The sequence below is a fragment of the Stegodyphus dumicola genome, chromosome 2, assembly GCF_044657685.1.
Source record: "Stegodyphus dumicola isolate Sdum_Otavi_A_Nest chromosome 2, ASM4465768v1".
In the NCBI taxonomy this organism is placed as follows: domain Eukaryota; kingdom Metazoa; phylum Arthropoda; class Arachnida; order Araneae; family Eresidae; genus Stegodyphus; species Stegodyphus dumicola.
Window position 1 is genome coordinate 225,281,959 of NC_140769.1, and position 19,180 is coordinate 225,301,138.

The following is a 19,180-nucleotide window of genomic DNA, read 5'->3' on the forward strand; positions in this document are numbered from 1 at the left end:
TGTTTAATCATATTTTGTCAAACAATTTTTGACATTTTAAAGAGACTTGCTTTAGAACACTGTTTTGTGAAATTTGTAAAAAAACTATCATTATCATTAAGTACAAAGTGTCTGAAATGGAACTATCATTGCTACTAGAATAGAACCATCATTTACTTCCAGGTCTGTTGCAAAAAGTCAGCTACAGAATGTCACCAAATCATGTGTACAGCTTTAGGTACTAATGTTGTATCATATGACACTGTGAAGGTTTGGTACTGAAAGTTCAAAAACAAGCAGTATGACATTAAAAAAGCATAGCACTCTGAACAGCCTACTGATGTTGATGAGGTCTGCCTGCGAGAACTTGTGGAAAAAGATCCGTATACAACCACTCAAGAGCTTGCTAAGAGTTAGACATTAGTGCCATGTCCATTAGTTGCCCTATGCATCACATAAACTTGATGTACAAGTTCAATAGTTGGGTGCCGCATGGGTGCTAGATTTAAACTGATGACCTAAAAATCCGGAAATTCCAAAAATCTGAAATTGCGATAATTTCTGTGTCCCAACAAGTCAAGTCCCGACAATTCCTGTGTTGTTGCACAAGTGACGATCCGGTCCAAAATTTTGAGCTTGCATTGATATTTGATTGGATTTATAGTCATATAAGTGAATTGAAATAGAAATAAATAAATAAATCTTGATTGAATTCTTCATGCAATCCTTCTAGAACTTTCTGCATGTTTCTCCAGATAAAGTTTTTTTTTTTTTTTTTTTTCTTTTGTAAAGTAGCCCAGCATTACAAAAATTTTAGTATGGCTCAAAACAATATATTTTAACATATTATAGTATATTCCAAATTAAATATTAATTTTTAAAAGAAAGTGCATTTTAAAATTTCAGCTCATGACAGTGAAATGGTGGCAACAAAGCTGAAAATTTTAGCACACAGTACCTCTTGAGGAACTATGCTACATATCTCTGTCTTTTTTATAGAAAGGATCTCTTTATCTCTGTTGGGAAGGAATTTCACAGTTTCAGGGGGAATGCAACGAGGCTTTTATTTAACTGTTAAATGTTTAGGTTATAAAAAAAAAAAAAAAACTATTATTATTCTTTTGGTATTTATCACGATTTTCTATATTTTTTCTTGTTTAATTTATAAAACATATTAAAAATTATATAAATTTAAATAAATGCATAAGCATTTTTCAAACTTGGAAGACAGGAATGATGGTCTACCATTGGTGAAAGGGATGCATAGGGCAAAAAAAGTTGACAACCCTTGCATCAGCACTTATCAAGTGTTTATAACTGAACAAAACACAGGAAAACATCAAGTGATGGAAAATATCGGGTGATTCAATCAATTTTGTACCATTCTGGCAGAATCACTTCCTAAAATATTTTCAATTTGATAAACTTGTCAGGTGTCAGGTATCTATTTTTGATTTTTAACTAATAGTTCATTTTAAGTTTGCCTACTTTCCTATTACTGTCTTTTCAACCCACACTTTTCATGCCAGAATGTAAATGAGATAGTGAACGTTTATTCAGATTAAAGTAGAAAAAAGAGCTATTTAAGCAAGAGTTTCGGAAGTTAGTTTTAGAGTGTGTCTTCTTATTCCAGTCCATGTTGTGCTGTGATTATTAGCGACTTCAGTTAGCGCTGTTGAGTGTTTGCAGCCATTTGGCTTTGTCTTGCCTGTTTACTACAAACCAGAGGCTTTCCTGCTCAATAAAATATTCTGTGAGTTGTTAGGCTAATCTAAATTGTTATTTGTTGAATATTTCTGTTAAACCAGAATTGCTTCGCTTATGTAAACCTAAGTTGGGTCATTTGTTAAATTGTGTTTGAATAAAAGGGTCTTCTGATTTTTGAATTGTTTTACAAGGCTAGAGGGTAATTCTTCAATAGTCCTTCTTAAGTCTATAATTTTATGTTCCCAAAGAGATAGACTTTACAAATTCATTACTAAAATGAGCCTCAAAATTTATTTGAGCAATTTGTTGGTAAACAGAAGCTAATTTCATCCTTCATTTAGGCAACAAACCAGCTTTTTAAATTTTTTAAACCCACTACTGAAAACCTCTCTTTTTATGCAGATAGTAGTCATAAAGTACTGATGATGATCCTGAATAAATATTCTGAATTTCAGTGGAGGTTTCACTTCATTAAGATTCAGGATAGTTCAAGAATTTTAGTTCAGGATTCAGGTATCTTAATAGTGAAACCTTCATTGAGATTAAGGATAATTACAAAATATCACTTTCCCGTATCATTTAGTTAAGTAGATGGACCAAAAACTTACAGTGCAGGTCACTTGCAGTACAGGTTTGATCTAGATTAAATAAGATATGGCCTTTAATATAAATAGTAGCTTACCTTTTTATGAGATAACAGCATTATAAATTTTAATACATTTAGCTTTTTGTGCAATTATGTACAACAGTAATTAAGTAGTAGTTTTCTATAACTAATTAGTTCACTACTGCATTCTGAAAAACTATTCACAGTAGCTGTTAAAAAAAATTCATCACTACAAATTTTGAAACTAAAAGTTACCTCTATCTCGATATCTTTTTTCTCAGGATCTTGAAAATTCAACATAAGCTTACTTTTACCATCATCTGAAGAACCTTTTAGCTGAGAAAATTTATATCGCCATGCATAGCACTAAAGGTATAGAAAAAATACAATTAAAAATTTGTGTATGTAAAATGAAAGATAATTCTGACAAGTAGACATTTTCTGAATGAATTTTTTTAATTAAAATTAAGATTTCCAGAATGATTGTTTTGATGGCTTTTTATTTACATAATATAATAAGAAGTACTTTTCTTTAGCCTCATATTAGTTTTACTGAACTTATGCAGGCACAAAAGGAAATAAAAAATATTTACTAAGAAAACAGAAAATTATTTCCATCTAGAAACAAATGTGGGTTTATAATTATAGCATTCTGCGAATTAACTGTAACACCGAGCAAAAATTTTATTATTAGCAGATTTACAAAAACAAATTTATCTCTAATGTGCCTATTTAAATGACATATAACACTTGAATAATTTTAAAAGGTATTAACACTGCATATTTTAAAAAAACTGCATTTAAAAATTTTTAACTCAGAATGAAAAATCTAATAGTTATTTTCTCTCGGGAAATTAATTGAAAAGAGAGATTAATGTTAGTTTTATCCAAAACTTAAAAAAAAAAAAAAAAAAAAAAAAAAAAAAAAAAAAAAAAAAGAAAAGAAATGGATTCTCAGTTGTTGTGAAGTCTTAACTGTCTCCATGACAGAAAATTTATATTAATTAAAAAAATAACGTAATTCTGAAAGGGTTATGCCAGGATCATAAACTGGACTCAGTTTTTTCTGAAATATGATAGCAGTATCACTATCAAACTTAAACTTGCAAGACAACAAACACATATTTAAAGAAGCTTTAAAAGATGAGGTAGTAATCCTATTTCAATACTAAAAGGAAATTCATTCCTTATGATACAAACTACATTCAACATCTATAATTACACTGATATTCAGAACTATCTTTCCACTTAAAAAAGCACTGATTTTTCAAAACTACTGAATGAAACTAAATTTATTTATTTTGATGATACATAGCATCATATCATACAAAGACAAATATAAAATAAAATACCAGTACATAAGACAAACTAGAATAGAAGAGAAACACGCCAATGTGACAATTAAACTCGCAATAACAACCTTGTATTTAGCATACATATATTAAAACAGGCTATCAATTTTGAGGGCAGCTAAAGTTTCCTTCTCATCAGGAGAATGAAATTACTAGAAAAGAGAAGAAGAAGAAAAATAAAACATTGGCAAAGGAATCTCGGAAACATGTGGTCATAGCCGGATTTTGAATCAGATTTACACTGGCCGCCTACTTTTACTGAGCCAGGCTATCTGATCAAACATATATAACATAAGACTAAAAAGCAAACAAATCAGCAAAGTCAAAAAATAGGGAACGAGGGGCAACTGCACCTTCACACACCAAGTCTGAACCTCGAATATGATAGCTGTATCACTATCTACTATCATATTCAAGGTTCAGACTAAGACAACTCCTACACATTTCAATTTTTTGCTCTTAATAAGATCATTTTATTAGAGATTTAAAAGAAAGTTCTAATCCTCCATCATTATGATTTACAAATAAAGAGATCTGTATGATCTGCAAGAAATTTCATTATGTAATCCTTCTTTCAAGAATATCTTAATATATTTTCTATCAAATTAAAATCAAATTTAGCTAGCTACTTTATTCATTGAACGTCATCAGTTTCAAGAAATTTCATCAATCCATTAAAAAAAAAAAAAAAAAAAACCACTTACAATGTTCATAGCTTTCTATTTGATTTTAGAACCAGATTTGAACCAAATTTGTGAACCATCACTGATGAAAAAGCAAGCCCATTATTAGAGACTCCAACTCTAATGACTGTCATATCAATTCAAGCAGTCCCCCTCCCCTCCCGGAAAACCAGCAAAAACCAAAATATTGATTTTCTAGCATTAAGACCTTTCTCAAAATGCATTTTGTTTGCAGTGATACCTGATATTCAGTATCCAGTTCTGTGAAAGTTCTAATGCTTGCTATATGATTTAAACTCAGCTGCCAACAGTTAATTTTTTGTTGTAGTGACTATTACAGAAACAATCTTCAGAAGCAACTCTTTCTCTTTTGTGATCTTGTTCCAACTTTTATTAGAAAGTAGTAGCTAATTTCAAAATCTTTAAATTATTTTCAGAAGGCAGAGAGTGCCTATCATAAACTTTCAGCCATCTTGCCAGTTCCATCAAACTGTGCTTCTAAATGGCCCATAATTCCACTGAAAAACATTTTTTTCCAAATAACGCTTTGATTCCATAAAAAATACTTCGCTCAAAATGAAATACCAAATTGCAGAAAAAATATTTTGAGCTAAATGCTCCCCATGCCTTTGAATAACAACATACTATCATTTGCAGTGAAGTGCTTAACACAGACTAATTGATTCCCATTTCAGTGAGTTCAACTTAGAAGTTCTAGTTAATTATGGACTCATAATTAACTAGAAAGCTATTAGAACTTTTATGGAAGTGTCTAGCAACTATTCACTGGTCTCCTTACAGCTATATAAATACAAGTCCAAAGAAGGGTTAAATCGCCCTTTATTCCCTCAAAGAAATAAATGACAGTTGACCTCTTCTCAGGCTTACAGGAAAGCCTCCATTTGGACTTTAACTTAAGATGAAAAATAAGAAACTAAACTAATTTTTACTAGCTAAACTTTGGCTGAAGCTGTAACAAGGATAACTAACTGAGTTGGCCCATAATTAAACCTCACTGGCGAATACTAACAAGCACATAAGACTATGGCCATTCGTAGTAAGATAGGCTTAAAGTAACAATGCAGCCCGAAGGCAGAACACGCTCTTTCTAAGAATTTCTGAGCTCTTCTATGGAAGTGACTGAACTCCCCTATTAAATACTGGTTTTACTTCATATACATAAACACAATACTGAAAATCTCATTCTGGTAGGGAGTTGAAGTGGAAAACAAGAATTTAAAGGAAAGGGTTTCAAAATTAAAAATAACTATTGCAAAAGTAAAATAATCCCTCCATGCATTGATATTTGTGAATGCAATGTGTCTGAGTAATGGGTCACTTAACACTGTACACTGTTAAACTTCAAATCCTCTTAAAACGTTGGTAGCAGGGAAAGAAGAGTTCAAGACCATTAGAAACCATGCACCAGTGATCAAACTCTCAGTCAAAGCAGGATGAAGCTGAGACAGAAGACTTTATATACTTTGCTTAAATTAAATGATTCAATCCAATCTAGACATTGATTACTTCATAAAATATTATTATTTTTATGAATTTAAAGGTATTTAGACATAAATGCACATATCTAGGCTGAATGAAAAGATTTGACTGATTTTTTTACTCACAATTATATGTTGTTACATATGGCTTTATTGGAAATATGAATCCAAACATATAAAACAGAACAAAAAACATATAAAACATGAACAAAGATAAATACTAAAAAAACTCACAATTATATGATTTAACAGACCTTGCAATTTTTCCCCCTTTACCACAGTAGAGTTCTTCACACCTAAATTTAATTTTTACAGCCTTTTAGGAATGATTTAAAAATAAGAAATATAATATTTCATGACATTCCTTTCATCATTGTGTCTTTGGTATTTTCAGCTTCCTGCATAGAGTGGCATATAGTGGTATAGAGTTTTATTTTGTGCTTGCATTGTTCATGATAAATATTCAGCGAGAATTAATTCTTTCATACAAAGAATAGAGTTCAATATTGTCTAATAACTTCTGTAACATTAGTCATCGAATTCACATTGACTCAATTAAGGTGGTATAATTCATGATTTTCTTTAAGTGCATATTGTAATTTGTGATTGCTAAATAATTGAACTATGTCCAAAAATTTTTAGTAAACTATAAATTGATGGTCGACATGTTTGACACGTGGTATATATTCAACTATGTGAGTATTACAATTTATATTTTTGTTTACCTCTAGTTAGAAGTATTTACTTTATACAGTCAATTTTATAAGTAATAACTAACATCTTTGTACCTATACTAATTAGATCATAATGTAGTGGTAATTCAATGCACAGTAAATATCTGAATAGCGAATATTAGAACCTGACTTTTATTCACAATTACACATCCATTTTTTAAAAGAAATAACAGCTCAGTTACATAATTATGTAATTTGAACCCATTATTTAATTTAACAGTTTAATAATTTACATATCTGGAATTTTGGAAATCCTAGTTTGTAATTTAAATACAATCACTGATGGACAATGAAGATTAATTTTTCACTTGTTTGCAGCTAGCTGGGTTGTGAATTTAAGGGGCGGCAAATTGGACCTATATCCCGGGTGGCTGAAACCAATGCTACACTACTGGGTACAAAATTTCACTTTTTCAATTAATATAAAAAATAAGGAAAAAGTTTTATGAAAAGAAAATTATTTCAAAAGATTATATTCTGACCTTTGATTCGGTATCATACAAAGCAAAACCCATATTCCAATCTAATGTCAAACCTCCAGTCCTTCCTTTATATACAACAGAAAAAGTTTTACTCTATAAAATAGAAGGGGGATATTAAAGCATTTTATCTCTAGAAATGTATGCTGAAACAAGCATTCAGTTATCAAAATATATATAATTTCAAATCCGATCAATGTTTACAGATGCTAATCATAAAAACTGAGTATTCTTTATGGTAGAAGATAAGTAATAAAGGTAAAATATTCTCTCCATAAATCAAAATCTTTTACATAACTATCTGGAGAGATGATAAAAACATAAAATCTGACATTGTTACATTTAAACAAAGATGCTAGACATTTATTATACACTGGTGAAATAAATTAAGAGAATTTTTATCGAATTGCATGAAAAGTACTGAACTGAAGGAAAAACCACTGCTTCTAGATAAAAATGCAAATCTTGTACAGCAAATATGTAAGCGTACATGTGTGGCTAGGGAAAGCCAGCAGAAAAACGGGCTTTATAAGCGTATGAAGGGTAAGACGAATTGCGTTCGCTAGCACACCTCGGCGAATTTCTTGGTGTTATCTTGCAGCAACTGGTTAAATTCACACTGGAACAGTAAAAATGAGTAACCACTAATGTTTAAATGATGGAATGAGATGGCAAATTGTGGGGAGGCTAGAGGCAGGCCAATTGCAAGTCCATATATGCAGAGAGTTTAATTTAACGCCCAGCGTCGTGCGCAACTTATGGAAACGGTTCCAGGATACTGCATCTATCGAGAGAAAGCCTCAGCAAGGTCGTCCAAGAACCACAACAGCCAGAGAAGATCGCTATTTGTCTATTTTAGCGAGGCGTAACAGAGGAGCTACAGCTTCTCAGCTCTCTCGAGACCTGTATGCAGCCACTGGAACCCGTGCAACAAGGGTGACTGTTTCCAAAAGATTGAATGAGAGAGGGTTGTTTGCCAGAAGAATGGCTGCTTGCGTCCCGCTGATGTCTACAGATAGGAGAATCCGATTAGCATAGTGATTGGAGTACAGAGCAATGGGGAACCGTTCTGGTCACCGACAAGTCCTGTTTTAGCCTGATTCTCACCTGATTTGCATATGGAGAGAGCCAGGAACCAGCTACCTACTGCGAAATCAATAATTATGGTAGTAGTGGTGTAACGGTGTGGGCAGGCATCTTGTTGGATGGCCGCACACCTCTCCACGTCTTTGACAGATGTTCTGTGACTGGTGTGAGGTACAGGGATGAAGTCTTGGAGCCCTATGTTTGCCTTTTCCAGGGTGCAGTGGGCCCTGAGTTCATCTTACAGGACGACAATGTGAGGCCATATAGAGCTCTTCTAATTGACGAATTTCTCGAGAGTGAGGATATTCGCCGGATGGATTGGCCAGCCAGGTCTCCAGACCCCAACCCTATACAGTATGTTTGGGATACTCTGTGAGGGCAATTGCAACTCGCAGACCCCTTCCGAGAACCATCCAGGAACTGGAAACAGCGTTGCTGGATGAGTGGGACCAATTTGCCACAGGCACTGATAAACTGCCTTATTTCCAGTATGACATCACACTGCGAAGCCTGTATGGCTGTAAGAGGTTTCCATTTCTTTTGTGTTTTCTGCAACCGCTGTTTCAGACCTTTAGACTCCCATTAGTGTTACACACGAACATGTGTGTCTATTATAACTGTTGAATTTTTATTATATCAATGTATATTCACACCAAATTTTATTAAAAATCTGTCCAGTAGTTCTGGAGATCGTAGATCAAATATGAAAATTCTCTAAATTTCTTTCAGCAGTGTATTTCACAGGGCTTTTACACTACATATCCCAGACAAATAATTATGATTTTCAAAACTGCCCATTTGAGAAAAAGAAGACACAAAAATCACAGAAACAAATCTTAAAAAAATAAATAACAGATTGCTAAAAGGCAAATGAAGCCAATAAAAAGATTGACATTAAAATACCTGACTTTGAATTCAGAACTTTAAAGCAATATTTATAATAATACTTACCAATAATAAAATTCAAAATTAACAGGAATAAAAAAATCTTCTAAGCTTGAACTTATCTTCAAAATAATACACAGTAGCTTACAAATACATACATTTTAAACCCCAATATTCCTGTTTTGATAGCAGCACTTTTCATTTTCCATATTTCACTTAGTATGAAACCAAGATATGGCTCAAGGTCATGTCAAAAGATCTGAGAACATACCTTGTGTTTGGCCAAAAACTGCTGCATGAACTAATTGAATCTCTTAATTGAATTAAATGATTGAATCTCTCTCAATAAAACTATCAAAATTTTAAAAACTCTTATTTTTACTCAGACTCACTGACTCTTTATTTTTAGAAATGTGTTTTAGTTTTTCAAAGTGAATTTTTCATTGCTATACTGCAAAATTCTTTTGCTATATCTGAATTCTTAACAATGGGAAATTTCTACATAGTTAGCCTTTCTACACTGATGTTTATCTATTTATGAAACACTGGAACCAGGCCTTAACTTAAGGTACATCACCTATTTTACAAGTCAGAAACTTATTGAATCTTTCTAACAGTTAATATATTAGAAAGTTTCATGTATATTAGAATATCTTTATAAAATTAATCTCCTAATGTCGCTTGATTTTCATAATCATAAGCAAAACGGCTGACTCACTTAGGAACTTCACAAAAAAAGTTGGCACAGTATTTTATAAAAACAAATGCATGATTACAGGCATATTATGCTTAGTATCAAACTGGCAGACCAGTAGTACTAAAATATTCTGCATGTGTCCTGAGATCAAAGGTTTAATCTTATTCTGGAATTAATTAAATTAAATCTTATTATTATCTCCATTAAATCTTATTCTGGAATTCCCAATGGTTTACAAAGAAAATATTAAGACTAGACATTTTCTAGCCTGATCATGTGAGCTTCAACACTTACTCTAGCACACTTAAAACTTTGGAACAGATACAAAATCCCACTCACCTCCTAAGTAGTAGCTTTTCAAGTACTCAAAATGACTAAGGTCTGAAAATCAACCTAAAAAGCTACTAAATACCTTAATTTCCAATATACTACTAGAGCTGCCTTCTGAAGATCGATACTGCAATATTTTTAAAAAAGAATTGTCAATTGCACAGTAAATAGTTTGAAATTGGTTAAGAATTCTAGCATCCTAGTCCAAGGAATTAGATTTCTCCGAAACATGAATACAGCCACCCAAAGAAACTACAACTATTGCCTTTGTAATCATCTCTTTCAAGAGCAATGGATTAACTAAAGCAGAAGTTCTTTGGATTAACTAAAGCAGAAGTTCTTCCCAAGCAGAAGCATAATGTAAATCAGATCGAAAATGAAACTACAGTCATTTAAAACAAGGACTCTTCAATGAAAGACAATAGTTGGCTTTACAGTTGTTCGCTCGATGCTTACTGTTTCATGCAAGTTAACTGAGAACAATCTGGTGGTGCCAGAAAATGTGAACAAGAGATCTTCTTACTTACAGCTTTTGCATATAAAAATCTTTAATTTTTTTCAGTGGTAGCAAATATTTCACCAGTAAAATTAATTATGCAAAATATTTGGAATTTTTTTATTTGAGCCTTTCTTGAATTTTGTTATTATTATGAACCAATGAGCTATAACTTCCAGTATAATTCAACATAATGAGTGAAAAAACAGACCTCTTGAATATGCGTCGAGTGTGCTAAGCACATTTCTCTTAAAACTAATTGCATGTTTTCAATGTGCGACCACACCAAGCTCGGGTTGCTGCCACCAAATATTATCGTCCTGTATTATATTTGAAGGCATGGAGGTCTGAGCATCCGCCCAAAGAGATGCCGACTTTTATGAGATGGAGCCTGCCTGGTTTGTTTAAATATAAATCTTTTCAAAATTGCCTTTCTGTTTGGTAATTGGTATCACCCCCTTCAGGGAACATGACGAAAATAGCAGGTCCATGCGACTTTCATCTTCACCAAAAACGGTGGATGAAAATTGGCTCATTCTTTGCAACACTGTGAAAAAGCTCTCCTTTCTTAGGCATGTGTTTCCCACAAAATGATTTTTTCACTGAAATCTTTCCATTCTGTACAGAAGTTTCAAATCAAAATTGAGTTGAAGCATTGCTATATTACTTCTCCATCTCCAACTCAAAATTAAAACAGAGAATGGTTAATAGCAGTACATCAACTTCTGTTGAGGTAAATGTGGTAGACAAGTTGATTATATGGCAGATCATTCATGACTGCATTAATTTTGACAGACGTGACATCACTGTGGTTTCAATTCATGACATCACTGTGGTTTCAACTGCATTGCCACTGTATTGCTCTATTATAGTTGACAATATATAAGAATTCAGAATTCATTTTCTTCAAATACATAAGATGGGGATTAGTAAGTTGCCTGTAAGTTATCAGAAATTAATACAGGTTACATATTATTCATATTTAAATATTTTTGGCTAATCTGATATATCTCAGTTTGAGTTACATTAACTTCATAAAACATAAAAGCAAACAACTAGCAAGTTAATAGTCAATTACATATTTACCAGAAAAGTTCAAACATTACCTATATGGAAATGCATGTGAATTACTTATGTTTCAGATAATTCAGAAAAAATTATTACTTCAGATTAAGTAAGCAATTTAATACATATACAGATGATAAATACATACTAATTTACTAACACAAACTACATAGATGCATAAAACTCTACCCCTAATCTAGTGACAGCATTATAAGTAGCCCGATGCCATCCATTTTCTATCCTCAGTAGCTCAGCTTTGGTTTCAGCACACATGTAATGAGTGTCAGAAACTCCTGTATGAAGCATAAAACAATGCTGACGCTCATCTATGTACTCTGAATCCTAAAGTGACAAAAATCCACAAGAACAATTAATTAACTACATACCATGACAAACAAACTATGAAGATATGAAATTGATTACATCACCAAGAATTATATCAGCAAATGAAGTATTCTCTGCAGCAACTTCTTGGGTATTTCTCTAAATCTTGATAATTTAGACAAAAATGTTATGAGTAATTTTTAAAATTACTTTTATTTAAGGCTATAATCATAGTACAAACATATAAAAATTTGTATGAAAGGTTACGATGTAATATGAATTTACCTAAAAACTTTTACAAAAAATTCTTTTATAAAAGTTCTTATTGCCAAATTTACTTAAAAAATGAATAAAATATAATTTTTTTTTTAGGTAGCAATATGGTGAAATTTCATTATTTATGCTTTAAAAAAATGGAGTATAGAAGCTTATTTTCTAATGACTGCAAAACTGGACCATAAAAGAAACATATCTGCAGAATCCTAGGCATCCGATTCAAAAATAAACAAAGAAAACATATATGTACATTATTTGAATTTGCCAAACCACTGAAACCTCTGATGGTTGAGTTGTAAGGATTATGCAGACAAAAGGTTGAATGTTTAAATTTCAATGCATGCAACTCTGTTGCATAATTTTTTAACTCTACCACAAAGAAATTGCATTAAAAAATTATGCTTAAAGAAACAACTGAATAGCAATATGACATGAAAATTTCAAAAACACGTTTCATGTTTTTATCTACTTTTTATGACTTACCTAAATTTATAAGCACTAAAAATAGCACTATTATCATGAGAAATATTCAAAACATAGAATATTCAGTACTTTTCTGTTAAAAGGGTGTCACTTAGCTCCAAGTATAACTGCTAGCATGAAATATAACTAGGTGTCTGCAACCCTAACCATAAATAAAGCTTAGGAGAATTGTAACAATTTTACATATAATGAATATAATATATATAATATTTAACACGTTGAGCCCGGCGCCGAATTTGCTGTCCTTTCCGTTCAGCCGGTAGCTGGCTGCTGGCTGGTTTCGGTTCAGCTGATTATCTTGGTAACAAAATTGGCTTAATCAAGATTCATAACAAAACGTTACCAAAAAAGTTGTTACGTATTGCAATATGTGCAAAGCTAAGCCGTATTTTTGTTTAGAATGTTTCAATAAATTTCATTAAAACTACGTTTGATTACATTTCATTGAGACTATATTTATTTTTGAACTTTAATACTGTCGGTCCTGCGGGCCGACACTAGTAAACAAAAATTCCAGTGCTGGTCCCCAGGGACCGATGCTGGCCACACAGAAAGTTCACTGCTGGGCTCAACGTGTTAATCTGCAGAATGCCAAGACTGTGCATGATGCTGAATTTGTGCTATTCTCTCATGTTTTTTAAGTGAAAACACAGTACTGTGTACATGAGGAAAAGAAAACTGCTCTTCTCCCTAATGTACACAACTATCTATTTTCGCTTTAAAAAAAAAGTTGGTGAACTGCAGAAATTCAGCATCATGCCAGTGTTGCCAGAAAATTTTCAGCTAAAGTAGCAAAAGCAGATCAAAAAGTCACAAAATGACATCAGAGATCACGTGATGTTTGTGACGTCATAGTTACACATGCTTACACGACCTCTGACGTCATCACAAATTTACTATCTACTGGTTCTGTAAGTTATAGACTGTATTCGATCCTTAGCTGTTTTAATTACGTATCTTAGCTTTAACAAAAATTTTAAAACTATATTGCTCATTTTCAATTGTTTAAATATCCATTTCTTTTTTAATTAATTCTCATTTAATTTAGGTTCTTTTTTTAATTTTGTGCATATCCATTCTTAAGAGATTCCTCACGTTTAGATTGTTAACGCTTTTGTACTAAATCTTTTGAGTTGGCAGTTAATTTGTTTAATTCATTGTTTTTTTTTTTTTTCCTGCTTAATTGTGAATATTTTAATTGAGAAATGCTTTTCAGTGATTTTTCCGTTCTGCTTAGCGGGCTTATTTCAGATTCTGATTACTTAAGAAAGCCTTGTTCTTTCATGATTAAATTTATTTGTGTTGTTATTTAGAAAAATGCTGTTGCTTTGATTTTGAAGTCATTTCCATTGCTTAGTTCTTAGCAATATTATAAAGAGAATTAATTTCCTTTCTTTTTCTGTTTGGGCACCCAATATATGTTATCAAGAGAATTAACTGTCAATATCAAGATAATTAATTTCATTTCTTTCTCTGTTTGGGTACCCAATATATGTTACATTTCTTTCTCTGTTTGGGTACACAAGCTATATACAAGTTCTTTTGGTCAATTCGTTAACACCACAGAACTGGACTTAAAAACAAAAACACAGGGAGGCGAGGGCAGAAGGTGAGAGGTCCCAAAGTAGTTTCTTTTTTTTTCTTCCTTTCCCCCTTCCCCCTTCTTGTTATACCGGGCTCAGGCTGTGCAGCCTTAAAGGAAAGCCCACATGTAAATTGGATTGTCAGATGCCAACTTTTATTCTTAAATGCTAATTTCTAAAGGTACCACTTTATTAGTATTTCTTTTTGGACATTCTTCACTTTTTACTTTTGGTTTTGACTTTTACTCTTGCCTGCTTGAATGATGAAACACGAATTGAATGATTGGAGATTTAGGTTTGGAGGCAACTTCTCCTTGATGAGTCTGTCTCCTGCCTGCTCAACAGTCATTGACTTATGCATTTTTAAAAAAATTGTTTGGATTAATTTTTACTAAATTAGTGAATTTATTTTCATGGATAGTTTTTGCACTTGATTTGCTTATGCTTCTGAATTTAAATGATATTGTAGATTAGTTCGAGAATTAAATCTTTTATATGTTTACACATTTTTTAAATTTCTTAAAAATTTTTTTGGCTTTAAATTTGCTTTTTTACTTTTATACGTGTTTGTTAAAATTTAAATTTAATTTGTTTAAATTTAAATTTCATTCCTTGCAGCAATGACGCAAAGAATTATTTAATTAAATTTGTATTTAAATTTAATTAATTTATTTAATTAAATTCAATATATATATATATATATATATATATATTATTAGCATAACTGCTCATGATGCAATACAAATAAAATATCTCATTTGGGCTTTGGCACACATTTTGCAACTGGCACTTTTTTATAGAAAAGCACGAAACATTCCAGTACCATGATATCAAAAAAATAATGATCTATTACAATTTAAATGCTACCTTTCAAAGTTCAAGAGGTAAAAGTACATTCTATTTGCTTGATAAAATATCCCTCTGCATTATATTGATTCCTGATGAAAATCAGTCAATTCAGAAACAGAAACATCAGTTGTTGAGTCATCAAAGGAAATATTTTGAGTGAATCTTCTGAGATAGATTATTTATGATTTTAAACAATTAAATGTTAAACTTCTATAAATTAATTTTTAAAAAAAGTATGACTTACTGATAAAAATATATACAAAATAACTGGCTTAAATAAGTAATTGAAATTCAGAAAGTCAATTTCATTTTTGTATTATTCATTAAAACTATATATATGAATGAATAAATTTTAACTTACGAATGAATGAACTTAAATTATGAATTATGAATAAATTTTGGAACAAAATAAAATAACAGAAAAGAAAAGAATGCACATAATGCCTGTCAGTGATGATTTTCAGAATTTTTTAGTTACACAACATGCTAAAAAATAGCAAAAATTTGATTTTTTAATGCTTTATTTATTAATCATTGCCACATATTTTAAAGTTTATATTCAATCAATCCTCTTTTATTTTTAAAAGAAACTACTTTTTTTATGTACTACATACAAAATCATCAAAATGGAATAGAGAATATGAATTTGAATTACCTTTAAAATTTTTAACATTGCTTGATAAACTTTGAACACATTTGGACAACTTGAAAATGACTGTACATTGCTCTGAAATAGAAATACAAAATGAAATGGGTTATGCATCATTAAAAGATTTAGAGAAAATTTCAAATTTCAAAATAATGCAATTTAAAATAAATATTAAAAGCTGTATACAGTTCATCACATTAATGAATAATAAAAAATACAAAGTTATTCTAGAAAATATAATTTTGATGTACTGTTTTGTTCAACTGATTTTCACGTCAAAATTAAAATTACATACAATTTACAATTATGATTAATAAATTATTATTGGAAGTAAACCAGCATGCAAGCTGAAGCAGCTTTCTTTTTTACTTCTGGTTCTCCTAAATTGCAATTAAAAAAAAAAAATTAAAGTATCTGGTCAGGCTCAAAGATAAACTTAAAAATGAAAAGAAGAAAAGACATATGTAAATTAATCTCAAATATATTATTATTATATGGTAATTTGGAATAAGGGGCTAGCATAAGCCCTTTGTTAAATTTGCCTCTAATTTGTGAGCCCCTTTTTCTCTCTGTTTGCCTATTTATTAGTTCCATAAAAAATAAAAGTCTCGCATGTCCTAACCATACTTTGACAAACTTTTATATAAAATATTAAATGCAAATAAATTACTTTTGGAATGTCACTGAGATGGTTTTAACAGAAAAACTGTGTAATGAAATTCCTAGTATTGTAAAGAAAACCAAATGTGAAAGAAGACTATACCATTAATTAAACCATCTCAAAGTAAAGTCTGTAAGAGTCTAAAAACAAGATAAAATGTTCTATGTTGACAGGTATCAGTAGAAGCTAGATCGGCACTTCTGTTGTACCATTAGTGATTGAGGTACTGGTATTCTAAGAGAGAACACACTGGGGGCAGTCCAAGGGTCTCCAATTCCTCTTCCACTAACCTCTTGTGAGGATTCCAGCTTGCTGGGTGTTTTTGAATGTCCCCTTGCTGCAAAACACTATAGACTTACAAACACCCAGTCTTGATTTGTACCTGGGCCCTTCAGTGCAGCAGTCAGCATCACTAACCACTATCCTAGCAAGCACTGAAACTACATTTAAACATAAGGAGGAGTTTTTACAGATGACCATCTGCTTCATCAGCTGGAGCTGGAAAGAATGGATCAATTATGCTAATGAAGCAGACAGATCATCTATAAAAGCTCCTACTTTTACCTATGTTTAATCATGGTTTCAGTGTGACAACCTACAATATTTTATCTTCTTATTTTAAGTGTATTCTAATTGAGTCTGCCAATTAATTCTTCAGTGCATAAGAATCTAGAAGGTCTCTAATCAGACCTTATAAGAATCTAGAATCTAGAAGATGTTGTTTTAATAGTACTGAAATTGGCCTAACTTTCAGCTCAGTGAGCAAGATTCCCATTTCTTTTTTCACTATACACCATATCTTATATTTAATGATAGCTTCCTTAAATCAGAAACCACACGGAAAATTTAATCCTAAAGCCCCCTATGTAAAAACGTTTTTGAAAATGATCACTTGACCCTAGAACCTCCTCAACCGAGATCAACGAAGATGAAAGAAGAAAATAATGTGCAGATATTTCTGGCTAAAATTATGCTGTATAATTAAATTTATTCATTCTTTTATGTAATTTCTTTGATATTTTATGATTTTTAAATTTTTAAGCAGAATTATTTGTATTTTCTATTTTTGAAAAGTCAAATTTTTAATCAGAATTTGCTGTTTTGTTTATAATAATTAAATGTGGGCCCTTTGTTAAAATTTTCACAACTTCCCAGTGAATATATTAATACTAAACATAGCATATTGTGTTTATCCAGTTCTGTTTGTCTGAAATTTTAATGATTTCTATATTATAAGAAATATGTAAAACAATATTAGTTGTGTAATTTTTTGTCAAGTTTTAATGTCAGTGCTTTACAGTTTTAATGGCTAGCAGAGTATTACTTGATTTTCATAAAAAGCAACTGAAAATCTTTTTTACGTTTTTATTATTCTAAACAGCAAAAATCCTTTATTATTCATGCATAAAATCTAAATCTTATCTGCAAGCTAGCATTCCCACTATGAAAATTCTTTACTACCCATACACAAAATCTAATCTCTACCTGAAATTACATACTTGATATGCACAATACACCATTTATTAAACTCATTGGTTAATAAACTCAGCTGCTTTTATTAACCAGTGAGTTTATAAAACTGGCACATATTAAACTCTGCTGCTTATTAAACTCATACTGGCAAAAGGCTGATTCTACAGAGCCAGAATATCCTACTTGTATGTATCAAAGCTTTTCGTAGTTCATCCATTTAATATATTTATTATCCAGATATGTAATACTTCAATAAAATAGATTTGACTGAAAATTTCCTAACTCCTGTCCCTGCACCTGTGAGACACTGCTTTTAGAGATTTTGTTTCGCTCCAATTAGATTTCAGAGTAAGAAAATTTCCTTATTTTAAGATTAACAAAAACAGTTCTCTATGAACACTGTAAATGGTAATGGTTTGTTATTGAATATCAACTGATAGGAGGTAAAGGTGCAACTTCTGTATCTCATCTTTTAAGGTTTCCACATTCAAAAGCTTCCCCTTGATAGAAAAACATTATGTTCACAAAAGAGCTACAAGAAAAAATTCATGAAATGCTTCTAAGCATTACTATACATTAAGAGCCTTTGAAGAGAAAGGAAGTGGTGATTGCGGACTGAAGCAAAGAAAGCACTGATCGTACTTGTAATGATGAAGTGGCAGATTGTCTAAACAGAGTAAGGGCAATCTTTCAGCAGGTTAGAAATGTAAATTTGAATTTTGAATAAATCATTGGAAAAAGCATTTTTTAAAATTTGTTGTATGCTTGTCAAAATGCCAAGTGAAACACATAAGCATGAAAGAAAAAGATAAATTGTCGAAAGTTTCTAATGTTCTTGGTAATTGCAGCCAAAGAAAAACTATATTGAAGAACTAATGAAAAATGCAGTCTCAAAAAAGTGCAAAAGAGACAGAAGATAATAGACTTTAAAATCAATTTTCTAGAATGGTTTCCAGCTAAAAGGTAAAAAATGTGTCTACTTCTAGAGGTTTTTTCCCTCTAATTCACTAAATGCTAGGAGAGAATTTTATGTCAACTGGCATAGGGTTCACAAGTAGGAGAAAGAGAAATCCAAGATTATTCATCAGAAATTGCATGGTGAGAAGGAAGAAGAGGATTATCATGTAACTCATAAACTGGATAAAAGATGTTTTACGTGGATTGTTAATGAATACAAGCCACTTAAAATTCATAGAAATCAGACAGTCCATACAGAACATTGCCTGAACAGCAGTTCATTTAAGTTTGAAAGAAGTCAAAAATTTGCTTTTGACTTCTTTCAA

At 31.4% G+C, this 19,180-nt stretch overlaps 1 protein-coding gene across 2 annotated transcripts in view; it reads right to left on the bottom strand.

Moving 5' to 3' along the window:
- Positions 1-19,180, bottom strand: part of Syn2 (Syntrophin-like 2) — a 115,378-nt gene that overhangs the window by 22,293 nt on the left and 73,905 nt on the right. Inside the window, exons 12-15 of one of the 2 annotated variants that reach the window (XM_035362205.2) lie at positions 15,770-15,841; positions 11,789-11,941; positions 7,044-7,136; positions 2,549-2,659 (exon numbers count right to left, since the gene is read on the bottom strand). In XM_035362205.2, coding sequence (XP_035218096.1) covers positions 2,549-2,659; positions 7,044-7,136; positions 11,789-11,941; positions 15,770-15,841 — 429 coding nt within the window. Of the gene's footprint in view, positions 1-2,548; positions 2,660-7,043; positions 7,137-11,759; positions 11,942-15,769; positions 15,842-19,180 lie in introns of those variants that run through there. The other variant, XM_085811819.1, reaches the window with a different exon arrangement.